The sequence below is a fragment of the Pleuronectes platessa genome, chromosome 2 (genome assembly GCF_947347685.1).
Source record: "Pleuronectes platessa chromosome 2, fPlePla1.1, whole genome shotgun sequence".
Lineage (NCBI taxonomy): Eukaryota > Metazoa > Chordata > Actinopteri > Pleuronectiformes > Pleuronectidae > Pleuronectes > Pleuronectes platessa.
In genome coordinates, this window is record NC_070627.1 from 1,417,419 (window position 1) to 1,430,840 (window position 13,422).

General features: G+C 41.5%; 2 protein-coding genes across 3 annotated transcripts in view; both read left to right on the top strand.

The window, feature by feature from the left end:
• The window catches only part of LOC128424741 (butyrophilin-like protein 2), a 4,448-nt gene extending 787 nt beyond the window's left edge, over window positions 1–3,661 (top strand). Inside the window, exons 2-4 of the mRNA XM_053411117.1 lie at window positions 762–1,094; window positions 2,016–2,288; window positions 2,758–3,661. Of these exons, the coding sequence (XP_053267092.1) occupies window positions 762–1,094; window positions 2,016–2,288; window positions 2,758–2,927 (776 nt within the window). The 3' untranslated portion in view covers window positions 2,928–3,661. The remainder of the gene's footprint in view (window positions 1–761; window positions 1,095–2,015; window positions 2,289–2,757) is intronic.
• Window positions 1–13,422, top strand: part of LOC128424687 (butyrophilin-like protein 2) — a 138,100-nt gene that overhangs the window by 114,664 nt on the left and 10,014 nt on the right. The window lies entirely within an intron of this gene.

Genomic DNA, 13,422 nt, shown 5'->3' on the forward strand with positions numbered 1-13,422 from the left:
CCTCCTTAGCATTGATTTACACATACTAACCACGCATCGTTCACTACAACACGCACACACCGAACAAGTGTCACATGAAAACATCCCGCACATCAACAGGCGGAAGCTTTGTAGTGTTTGGGTGTAAAGCTTCGTGTGTCCTCACAAGGAACTGAAAACACAAAACAACTGTTCAAACATCTGTATGAAGTGTGTGGCTTTGATATGAGACACGTAGAGGTCACAGAACGTGGACAGAACCGGGGAGTCTCCACAGGGACTCGTTGTAGGGACATGGCAGCTGGAACTTCTGCATTTGTGTTATCAGAAGTGACACGCATTCATTTCTGAGTTCTATGATTAGTCATAATACTTGCAGAATGGTGCAGATGGTAATTTCCTTCATGTGAGATACCAGACTAGTTTCCCTGTGTGTGTCAGTGAAACACTTTGTTGCTCTTTTTGAAAAAGTTGTTGCATTATTTCATCTGATTTGTGTCTGTGTGCTTGTAGTGGGGGGGCAGATGGGGACATTCACATTTACCGGAACTAACAACACGAAGATGAGACACACACACATACACACACACCTCTAGTTGTTCAACAGTACTGTCTTCTGAACCACATTTTTGCATGATATCACACACATACACACACACACACACACACACACACACTCACCTAGACCCGCCCTTGTTGATTGATGAAGCTGCAGTGACATGTCATCATGAACTGATGTCTTCTTGTGTAACGTTGATCTTTTCTTCTCTTTCCTCCTTCAGGACCAGATGTCGTCAAAGTGTTTGTGACAGAAGGAGATGATGTCATCCTGCCCTGCTCTCTAGGACCCAACGTGAACATCGAAGCAACAGTGTTCGACTGGAAGAAAGATAACAAGGAGGTGTTCATGTTCGATAACGGCAAATACTACGGAAACGGCCTCTCGGGTCAGGATCAGGATTTTAAAGGACAAGTTTCTCATTTTGATGAAGAGCTGAAGCAGGGAAACGCCTCCATACTCCTCAGAGGCACCAGGATTACTGACAGTGGGAACTTCACCTGCATCTTTCCTCATCTTGGGTCGGGGCAAAGATACAGGATTGAGCTGGTTGTTGGTGAGTACGTTCATAACTCAGTTAAAGAAGCTGTGTGTAAGTTTCTGCTCCTGCTTCATACTCAGCATCTGCATTGTTGACTTCCTGTCCTGAGCAAACAGTCAGGACTGTGTTGAGTGGCAGAGCAGAGTGGAGGGGCTGGGGGGTGAGGTTTGAACATGTCCTGGATGTAGACTGGACCTGATCCGTTCACAGCACGGTACCAAGTACTAGTGTTTTGAAATGATGCGGGCAGCTACTGGGAACCAGTGAAGGGAGCGGAGGAGTGTGAGTGAAGTTAGGTTAAAGACCAGTGGAGCTGCTGGTTTCTGGCGTGAGATGACCAGAGCCTGGATCGAACCTGGGCCGCCTTCAACCAAATGTCACCAGGAGACATCACGTGACAATAACATGAACCGTTTTGTTTGCATCACTCATAATGAGCATTTCAACAGTTGGTTTATTAAATAACAATTTCATCAAATTTAATGATGTTTTTGAATCTGACTGAATCAATGAATAGAAAACGTCTCTCTGGTTTAATTATGGTTCCTTTGTTCATTTATCACCGTGTTTTAATTTTAAACTAACAACAAATTACACATTTGTTTGATTAAATACAGAATATTGTAAAAATGCAAAAAGTGCTTTGTCATTAGAGTCAGAATCTTATTCTTGACACAAAGTAGAATGTTGTGATATTAAATAGAATTTTAACATGTTTTTTTTTTTTTTTAATCAAGCAGAAGAAGGATGTAACAACCCAAATGTTGTCTTTGTAATCGTCCGTTTATCTGTTTGTATCTCTTCCTTTGTGTTTTCTCTCCTCTTTAACACTCTGTCTCTCACATTAACAAACAGATCAGAAAGTTCCTGGTATTTATCAGTTGGTTAACTCTGTAAATGTTCTTTATAAGTTGTTCTTCATGTTCACTGGAGCAGTTCTAGAGCCGAACATCAAGATACTTGGTGAAACAAAGGAAGGAGTTCAGCTGCAGTGTTCTGTTCGAGGTGCGTCTCCAAAACCTGATGTTCATTGGCAGGATGGTGATGAAAAGATTGTTCCTGCTGAAGAACCTCAGGTCTCTGAAAGAGAAGGCAGATATGACATCATCCTCCAAACGACTGTGACCAAGACCGACATCTATCGCTGTGTCTCCACTCAGGAGGAGATCCACCACCAGATATATACTGAGACATATGTACCTGTCCCTGGTGAGTTTCTTTACATTTCTACTTTTAATCATCCATCATCTACACCACTCATCTTCTGAGAGTCGCAGGATGGGGGGGGGTTCACCTGTCAGTTAAACACAGAGCTTCACAGACAGAGACAAACCAGCATCATTCACACCCACCAGTGATTTAGATCAACCAGTAAAACACAGCCTCATGTCTCTATGGGAGGAAGGTGGAGGAACCAGAGAGAACCCACTGACACAGGGAGAACAAACTGCTGATCACTTCACAGGTTAGAACCCACAACCTTCCTCCTGTGAGGAGACGTGTGTGTGTGTAAAGTTTCAAACGTCTCAGCCTGAGTCCGATCAGTTGTGAGTCTGAGACTGAACTTCATTCATCTCCAGAGAGAAGAGGAAGAAACCACATGTTTAGTTCTGTGTGAAGGTTGTGACGTCCAGTCTGCTCCACAGGAAGTGACGCTGTCTTCTGTCCTCTCTTTCAGACGCTGGAGGAATGGTTCCTGTTTGGGTTGTCGTCAGTGCTGCGGTTGTTGCAGTTTTCTTGACTCTTCTTGTCTGGGTTATTGTCAGTGAATTTTACTTTGTGCTAAAAAAGAAAACTCACTCAGCAGTACCAACAAATCCACGATTCATCATAACGATGATGAGCTGACAACAACACAAACAATTCTCGATCTGGTGTTTAGAGTCTTGACAGAGACATAAAGATTTCTGGAGAGAGAGAGAGAGAGAGAGAGAGAGCCCTGCCCCTGCCCCTGCCCCTGCTGAATCATCATTCACTTTCACCTCTGGACCCAAACTAGCAGCAGCACTAAACAGAGGTTATCTAACTGAAGAGGATTTAAATAAAACCATATTTGACTTCAGTTGATGATGAGTCATGAAACAACTGGAGCTCATCCAGCGATCAGGTGACTCGTGGACAGGAAGAAGAGCTCATGTAGGAGCAGCAGATCTGGGGCCAGTCTTCAGGATGTGGAGGAGAGAGACCTGATGACAGCTTGTTTCTTTAATGAGATGTGATGATGTTCATAAAACACCTTCAGGTTCCTGTGAGAAACAGACCAACACAACTTTGTGTTTGATTCTCTGGATTCTCAGATTCAGAATGTCTGCTGTTCTTAGAGGTGGTAGTGACATCACAATGTTTACTGCTGTTAACTCTTTAAAATGTATTAGATATAAACCTCTTGTTTACGTTGTAAAGGTCACCTTAGTGCACTTTACAACGACAAACTCAATGTTTTTCGGGAGGACAGATAATCTGCATTTATTACAGTCTGTGATATTTAAATTCAGAATCCACAGTTTATGTGATTGAACAGTTTATTTGTTTAACACAACTACCCAGTATGATTAAACTGGACTGAGCTCATTTTCCATTGACGACTGGACTGGTTGTTGCACATTAATGGACAAGACTCTGTTCACTTCACTGCTCATTGTCCCACTGGTCTCTGGTGAGTTTATTAATTCATGTTCACACTGCGTCTGTCCTTAGAGGCTTCAGCTCTGTGTGGGGAAAGTGCTTCAAGGACTAAACGCCACCTGTCTGAGTCATTCCAGCTGTGCAGGTGAGGCTGCGTTTAGATCCTCTCGTGTCAGAGGCCAAAAGCAGGTGAAGTCAGGTGAGCTGCAGAGAGAGGAATGTCTCCACACTGGTTTTCTAGCAGGTGAAGTCAGGTGAGCTGCAGAGAGAGGAATGTCTCCACACTGGTTTTCTATAGAAAGATCATTTCTTCTGGATCGTGGACGAGATGAATCACGGAACATTCAGCCTCGCTGCTGGTTCACTGTCACGTTCAGATCGGGTCGGTTTCCTGCTTCTCTTCTCCTCTTTCAGACGAAAGAGAGGACAGAAGTCAGTTTCAATCCCTGTGGAGCAGACTGGACGTCACAACCTTATTTTTGTTAGTTCTAAGTTTTGATCCTTACAATATTTGTTACTTCAGTGTTCATACATATTATGACCAATGGATTTCCATAACTTTTCAATAAGTTTAAACCAAATTTTCATGACTAAACATTGAAATCTCGGTATGAACAAGTGACAATTTTGTATTTAAACTAACAGTGAGAATTTCAAAGCATACGGTATACCTTAAATGACACAAATGAATGAGAGACAATCGTTTGATTGGGGTCTTTGTCTGTTGTAAGCCATTGTAAATCAATGCTAAGGAGGCTTCTTAGTTGCTAAGTTCGCTTTATTGCAGACCGTGTCTCACAACATGCGTCACTCATATACGTCACTCACATGCGTCCCAACTACCGTATAACCAACAGTATACGCGCAAGCGCATTAAAACCACCGTATATGACAGCCATGACATGTACTTTTCCATTTGTAGCCAAGCTCGGTTGAATCTACACTGGTACCGCGGAGAGACAACAGATGTGTGTAAGGCAAAGACCAGCAGGGGGCGCCACATGGCTGAGAACCTGCTGAGAACGGAGAGTCGGCCCTGAACAAGCTCTTCTTCGTGGTCACTTCTCCTGCTTGGTCTCTTTGAATATGTCATTAGTGTTTTAAAGTCAAGCTAAAAGCAAAGTGTAGTGAAGAAGCTCCATGTTCTTCAAACATCTGGCCCTGAAGTGTTCCTCTTGTTTCTGGTTCGCTGCTCCCAGCTCCAATCTGTACAAACTGCAGAGCAAGTTCCCAACAGCGCCTCCTGTGGCCACGTCGTGCTTCTCCCACTGGCCACCAGCACCAAGGTACAACTGGGGCTTCTGATCTCAGTCGAGATTTAACACGGACTTCCCTGGAAGAGGAAATCCACAGAAAGTGATAACTGATCTCTGATCAGCTCCTCCACAACTCTGCAGCTAAATATCATCAAGACACGGTCCAGAAGAGAAAAGAACAATTCAGCCTCGGACCCAGAGAGAGACGCTGGCTACGTGAACTGGTAGACACATCAGCTTCCTCCTGTTTCACATCAATGTGAACGGGATCCTGATGTGTCACGTGCATGAATGAGCCTCGTGCACAGTGTCTCAGTGGAGCAGATCAGCTCCTGTGCAACATCGAGTGAAGATGGAAATAAAAACGTCCCCAGATGAAGGAGAGATGAGACAATCGCACTGCACTGATTGCTGTTGGTGTTGTCAGTGGTGCAATATGTAAATACCGTGTGTGTAAAAAGAAAACTCCCACTGAAGAACCACCTGAAGAAAGTAAGTTTATTTAACTTATTAAATCAACATAATGATGAGGAGCAGACGACACAAACAATTCTTCATCTGATGTTTAGAGTCTTGACAGAGACACAAAGATTTCTGTTGGTATTTATCATCGACTGTAAATAAAGACAAACATGACTGTTAACAATCTATATCGCCCCCTGGTGGCCGATGGCATTATAGGTCATGATCCCTTTTTTATATTGATCGTCTTTATATACAGTCACTGATGGTGTTGATTTGTACAGTGTGTAGTTGTTTATTGTTATTTGCAGTGTGTAGCTGTAAACTCTGTGTGATATTCATACTGGAGTTGATTTCCTGTCTTGTTGTTTTTCTTGCTGCAGATCAAGCAGCAAACGGGACTCCTCTGAGAAGTCAGACTCAGATTGATGTGGATCCGTCTCTGTAGCATCTGTCTGCTCCGCCCTCTTCACTCTGTCACATGATCTGTGAGGTCTGCTGCTGCAGCTAGTGTGGCGGTGTGTGTCTGCCAATGACCAGGTGACACAGGAAACAGGAAGTGAACTTCTCCATTGGTTCAACAAGTATTTACCTTCGACTCAAACACGAATGAAAAGCTTCAGAGTGACGACCACACAACGCTGTTTATTTAAAGATAATGATGTCATCATGACCTCACTTCCACCACGTGACGACACATGATTGGTTCTTGTGAATAAGCTGAAGGTCTCGTCTCAAATCTTATTGGCTGATAAAACTTGTGATGTTTACTCTTTATACATCTCACGATTCACACGTTAAAAACCAAAGGTCGTTAAAACTGTGTGGTCCTGTCCAGCTGCAGCTCTGTTGCTAGGCGACAGCGGGACAAGCTGGAGACTCAAATCACAGAAGTCCTCCGTGGACCAGACGTCTCATTTCAGTTGGTCCTTCACAAAGGAGACGGCCCTGGAACCAGGACACAGCTTCTATGACGTCATGTTCTGACCTCACAGTGACGTCACGATGACATCATTCCTGTCACATGAACATTTATGACTTTTCAATATATGTATAAAAGCTTCAGGTCGTATCTATCGTCCAATAGGAAGCAGAGACTGTTGAATGATGCATGAAGTCATTTTCTGACCTTTTCTTCAGAAAGTGAAATGAAACTGTGACATCACATCCTGGACACGTATTTTGAAGGAGACAGGATGTTCCTCTCTGTTTCATGATCTCTCTGCTTGTGGTTCTTCTCTCAGCTGAACTTTGACTCAACCACACGTCACTGATCTCAGACCTGCTGCTCTGCTCTCAATCAATGTGAATGTTCTGCAGCTAAAGTGAAAATGTGATGAGTCAGTGTTTATTGGTGAAGGTGCTGTTGCGGGTGGAAATCAAAGGAGAGGAGTCGTCGTTCTCAAGTTGAAGTTAAGCAAGTTTATTCAGAGGTCACAGGTCAGGAAAACGCGGTGTCCAGCAATTGAACATGCATGGGTCTCTAGTTCTACGCAGGAGGCTGCACAGGAAGAAAGACGCTTAAACAGAGTGCGCACATAGATTATATCCTCTTGGAATATCGCATGATGACGATGTCGTACGTGCACACCAGAGGTGATAATGTTGCTGTATCAGTGCAGCTGCGTTAGTGTGCTGTCTGGGGGAGAGATTGTGGCCCAAGGTCTACTCACTGTCTCTGTGCGAACTGAATCAGGGAGCTGGGATGTGTGATATAAAGTGTTGACTATGAGTATGGTTTAAGGAATATATGTGGTATATCAATATGAGTATGTATTATGTGTTTGGTGTATGTCAATATGTGTATGTGTTATGTGTTTGGTGTTTGGTGTATGTCAATAAATCCCCCTTTCCACACCTGATAGGTGTGGACATCACAGGGAAGGCAAAGGGCAGGAAAAAGGGGAATTATACAAAAAAAATGAAACGTCAACTTATAGCTGTGATATAAGAATCACAGCTACTAAAACCAAAAAGGATTAAACTAACAATTGCATTTATAAAATTGTCAAAACCTAGCTGTGATTAAAAGAATCACAGCAATCAATCAAAAATTCAAAACTGACAATTATAGATATAGAATTGTCTAAACATAGCTGTGATTAAAAGAATCACAGCAATCATATCTTATTTAATTAAAACACATGCATGATACTGTGGATTTAGAGAGAAAATGTAACACAAAAAGCAAAATCAACCTCTGACACTGTGGACTCTGTTAAATGCTCAAAAATGAATAGGAAAATAGAAAACATAAGGAAAAATAAAACTCCGGTGTCGGTTCGCAGGTCCCGCCGAGAGGATCTTTATCAGTGTGTGAGAGGGGGTGTGGTGTAGCTCTGAGAGGTTGCTAGCACTTCAGGCTGTATCAGTATTGTGTCTCCCAAGTTCTGTGTGCTTGCTTGGGGAACTGGAGCGCTTAATGCCAAAACATAGTTGTGATTAAAAGACGGACAGCACTCAAATCAAATGATTATAAAAATGACACATAACGATATAAAATGTCAAAACATAGCTGTGATCTAAAGAATCACAGCAATCAATCAAAAACTCAAAACTGACAATTATATTCATAAAATTGTCTAAACATGGCTGTGATTAAAGGAGTCACAGCAATCAAAAACTCAAAACTGACAATTATATTCATAAAATTGTCTAAACATAGCTGTGATTAATGGAATCACAGCAATCAATCACAAACTCAAAACTTGACAATTATAGATAAAATTGTCTAAACATAGCTGTGATTAATGGAGTCACAGCAATCAAAAAACTCAAAACTGACACCAAACACCCAACCTACATCACAGCTGGTGCTTCTTTTTTTTTTTTTAAGTTGCAATGGCAGATAACTTGATTAAGAGTTCATTCTTTATTTTAATTTAATTTAATTTTTTTTTTTTTTTTTTTTGGGGGAATGGCACTACAGACCAATTGTGGTGGAGGCAGCAGGGGCAGAGTCTAGCAAGGGACACACCTCTGCGTCATCATCTTGGTCAATGGTAAAGGGGAATGTGGGGAACTGAGCATATGGGGTAGGGCGAATCTCTTTGGTTAAGGCAGTGGTGATGAGACGATTCACTAGGGTGCGCATGCAGGGAATACAGCAACAGCCACAAGTGACGAGTATGCCGATAAAAACAGCCAAAGACACTGTAAGGAGGGGGCATTTGGGGATATAGGGATGGCACAGCGGCCGGGGTTGGCACTGCAAGGGTGTTGGCTGTTTCCTGCAGTTGCTCCTTGTCCCCACTGGGAGTTTTGACATTCACTCCCAAGCCATCAGTCCCTTCTCCGAATTTCGGCATACCGAACACAACCCGCAAGCAAACATCCAGAGCCTGTGAGCCTATCTCCAATTCCAATTTAGCCATTTTAGTTTTAACATGGTGGTTGGTGAACAGAGTGCATTTAGCTGCTTTTCTCTGCTGATTCCGCCTCATCCACTGCTAAGAGCAGTGCGGCTCTCATACTTCCAATCACCTTCCGGGTTGGGGCTATGTTCCCTGGCAATATCCACCCTTTATTCCGCCACCCGATCAAAATCTTGCTCCACACTTCCTCCCTACTCTTCCACTCCTTAGGAGCGGTCATATTTCTCACTTGTGCGGTCACATATTCCCCAAAATCCTCCATTTTTTTTTCTCAGTCAGTCTATGAAATTGTGTGTGTGTTGCTCCGTCAGTGAGAGGGGATGTGTGTGCGCTTTGCTATCAGTGTGTAGGAATGCTAACACACGGGCAGAGACCGCAAAAGGGCTGCTCCTCAGTAGTCTCCCCCACAGTCACTTTTTCTAATTATAATATTTGATAGTCCAATTGTTAGGCCCTTCCATTCCCTTTTTTGCGAGATTTGGAGGGCCTGTGAGTTAAATCCGTAGCGATAGTCCCACACACAAACCCGTTAAGGTGCTTTGTTTTACAGTGTGTGTCGTCACGCCAACCCCCACATCAACCACCGTCGTGGAGCTATTTTACAACATGGGTCTGGCTGAATTTTAACTCCTTTTTTTTTCTTCTCAGCTACTCTTACACCAACTCATTTAGTCATATTTTACAGTGTAAGCTGCCGGTATCTCTTTCTCTCGGCTACTCTTACACCAACTCATTTAGTCATATTTTACAGTGTAAGCTGCCGGTATCTCTTTCTCTCGGCCGGTATCTCTTTATTAAATATAGAAAAACACAATTGCTAAATACACAGCGTTTTCAGACCTTTGCAATTACTATTCTAAATTTAGCATAGGCAACTTGTACTCACCCTCAGTACTACTGATCAAAAATTTAGTTTTATTTCCTATCACGACAATATGCAGATTTCAATTAAATAGGCTCTGCTTACCTTTTTTAGTAGTACAGCTGTTTGATCAGGTTCGTGAGGAGAGACAAGCCACGCAGGGCGGTTCTTTCCCGTCCGAGAGACGACCTCCTCCCCGACTGGTTGTTTTTCCACTCCGCTCTTTCAATCGTCTAAAACCATCCTCTGCTACCATTTGTTGCGGGTGGAAATCAAAGGAGAGGAGTCGTCGTTCTCAAGTTGAAGTTAAGCAAGTTTATTCAGAGGTCACAGGTCAGGAAAACGCGGTGTCCAGCAATTGAACATGCATGGGTCTCTAGTTCTACGCAGGAGGCTGCACAGGAAGAAAGACGCTTAAACAGAGTGCGCACATAGATTATATCCTCTTGGAATATCGCATGATGACGATGTCGTACGTGCACACCAGAGGTGATAATGTTGCTGTATCAGTGCAGCTGCGTTAGTGTGCTGTCTGGGGGAGAGATTGTGGCCCAAGGTCTACTCACTGTCTCTGTGCGAACTGAATCAGGGAGCTGGGATGTGTGATATAAAGTGTTGACTATGAGTATGGTTTAAGGAATATATGTGGTATATCAATATGAGTATGTATTATGTGTTTGGTGTATGTCAATATGTGTATGTGTTATGTGTTTGGTGTTTGGTGTATGTCAATAGTGCTGAGTCGGGTCCAGTTCCAGTCACAGCTGCTTCCTGTTGTCACTGTGATGTTTGACCCGTCGCTGTCTGACTCTGACTTTGTCTTCATGTCGTTTCCTGATGATTCTGAGGATTTCAGGCTGCTTCATTATTTCTGTTCAACACTTTGAATAAAACGTGACAAACATCAAACTGTGTGTTGAGACTGTTTTGGACGTTTCTGTTCAAACTGTGAAGAAACTAAAGTGATTTCAGTGTTTTGGTCGAACTCTCCGATGTTTTATTTTCCAGAATCACTCGGCCTCTATGACTGTAACTGTAAATGTTTGTCTCAGAGTAAAAGAGGTTAAAGAAAAGCTGCAGTGAAGAAATGAAAATGTTAAATATTTATAATAGTGAATGAGACAAACGTGACGTCTACTTGTTACGTGAACTATCAACAACCCTGTTTTATTTTCTTTATCAGACGGAATGAAACTTTAATTAAAATTTGAAATGAGTCACAATGTCCATGAGTTCATTTTTCCTTTGATCTGTTTTCTCTACAAATCATCAATGTGTTTTATTCTCAGTAACGCCGGGTTCACACCGGACGCTGAACCGCCGGGCAGCGCTAATAATATCACCCGTTGATCCAGTAGTATAAAAGCATATACTTACTTGTTGCTCCAAAATTAAGCAACAGCGTCCCAACATGTGTCCTCCTTGGTGTTGTCTTTATACAACATGTTCCGAGGATCATACAACTCACTGCACTTCTCCACTTCAATTATTAATTTAATGTCATCCATGTTGAAGAACTTCTCCTCTGTTTACTCCGTTAAATGTCGGGTGTCGAGGGTAAATTACGTATATTCTCCACTCAATCCTATGTGGAGAATACGTAGCCCCCCCCCCCCCCCCCTCCTCTCTTTTTATCTTTATGACTGTGTGTGGCTGTAATGGATGGGCAGAGGGGGACATTTAATAATGTGGTTGGGGGAATTCAAAGTATGGGATGCATATTTGATCATTTATATCATATAAAATATGTCATCAATATCGTTTAAAATCCTTTGTCAGTGTGTTTCCTGGTGCGATACGCTCGCGTCAAGCGCAAAAAATAGACTCGACGCCGAAACGATCGCCGCGCTTCAGCCTCCGGTGTGACCCGCACAGAGGTTTAACATGGGAGTGGATGGGAGCCAGCTGTTATTTAACAGTGGTGGTGTGAACCCGGCGTAATGTGGTATGGGGTGCCGTTTGTAAAGCAGCTCACGCTGAAAATAACAGCAACATTTTGTCACATTTAGCTTTAAACCATGTTTAAAAAACTGGTGAATTTTTGAGAGTCACTTTATTGCACATTTACAACAATATTTGTCAACTTAGAGATATTTTAAATCCAAATGTTAAATGTTACACTTAAATGTTAAATGTTAAATCTAAATGCTAAATCTAAATCTAAATGTTAAATTTAAATCTAAATCTAAATGTGAAATCTAAATGTTTAATCTACATCTAAACGTTAAATCTAAATGTTAAATCTAAATCTAAATTTAAATTTAAATCTAAATGTTAAATCTAAATGTTAAATCTAAATCTAAATGTTAAATCTAAATGTTTCGGGTGAAACTAAATATTTAACTAATATGCAAATTCAAATGCCGGTAACAGGAAGTAACAAAATAAAAGCTCGAGGAGGTCAGAGTGTGTTTATAGTGGCAAATAACGAAATAAATCTTATCCGGGAAAATGGACTCTTCGACATGGATTATCGTGATATTAACTACATAAAATAACAAACACGTTTGGAGAACCTTTATTTGAAGAGTACTTTGAGTTTTTAGTGTCACTTTTATGAAGGATGCGGGACTTATGACCTGTAGCCACTATGGCCAGCCACAAGGGGGCGCACTTTGACTGATCTGTCATGTTTTTCTCACTGCAATGACTTTATCATTTATTTATAAAAAAAATGTATCTGTTCTAATTCTGCTCATCCCAAAATTCAGATATGGGTAATTAGAAATGTTAAGTACTTTCTTTCCAATTACTGAAACAAAGTTACTGAGGGGGACTAAGTCAAATCTGGACTTGGTTCCGGGGCACTGTGTTATGGTTGCCCTCTGCTCCTCAGATAGAATTTAAGCACCAGTTTGTATTTGGATTGGATGTCTTGATTCATCTACCTACAAGTCATTATAAGAGGTGTAGACTGAGCTTAGTAGCACAATTCAGTCATTTGTACTGAAAGGGAGAGGCAACTCTCAAACCTAGCTCATCTCATTCAGTTTTGCTTCACCCTAAATCCTTAAAGGCTGCCTTTTAAAGGAAACACACTTAAAAGATGGAATTAGGGTTAAGTTGCACTTAGATAAAATGAGATTAACATCATTACAAAAATAATTCCCTATGACCTCCTTTCTTTATGCAGTGCGGAGTACAGTGCCTTCACCACCAAGGGACAGTGAGGCCAGATGTCAGGAGACAGAGAGCAGCACTCGAGAGAGTGAAATTCAGGGCAAGGCAGGGGACCCGAGACAATTGTTTCCTTATAATGTGGCAGAATTTGTGTAAGATATTGTTTGGGCTTCATAGAAATACAGCAGTGTAGATGTTGGTCTATTTACATTATGAACCTCTGATATAAGTCTCTCTCGCTCTCTCGCTCTCTCTGGGCTTTCTGCTGAATTTTCTGTTGTCCCTGTTTATCTTTGTTTGCTCAGCCCTGTTTATCTGGAGGAAGATGAGGCTCTTGAAGAGGCAACTCTGACCTCCTCGAGCTTTTATTTTGTTACTTCCTGTTACCGGCATTTGAATTTGAATAGTTAAATATTTAGTTTCACCCGAAACATTTAGATTTAACATTTACATTTAACATTTAGATTTAGATTTAGATTTAACATTTAGATTTAGATTTAGATTTAGATTAAACATTTAGATTTCACATTCAGATTTAGATTTAAATTTAACATTTAGATTTAGATTTAGATTTAACATTTAGATTTAACATTTAACATTTAGATTTAACATTTAGATTTAGATTTAGATTTAGATTAAACATT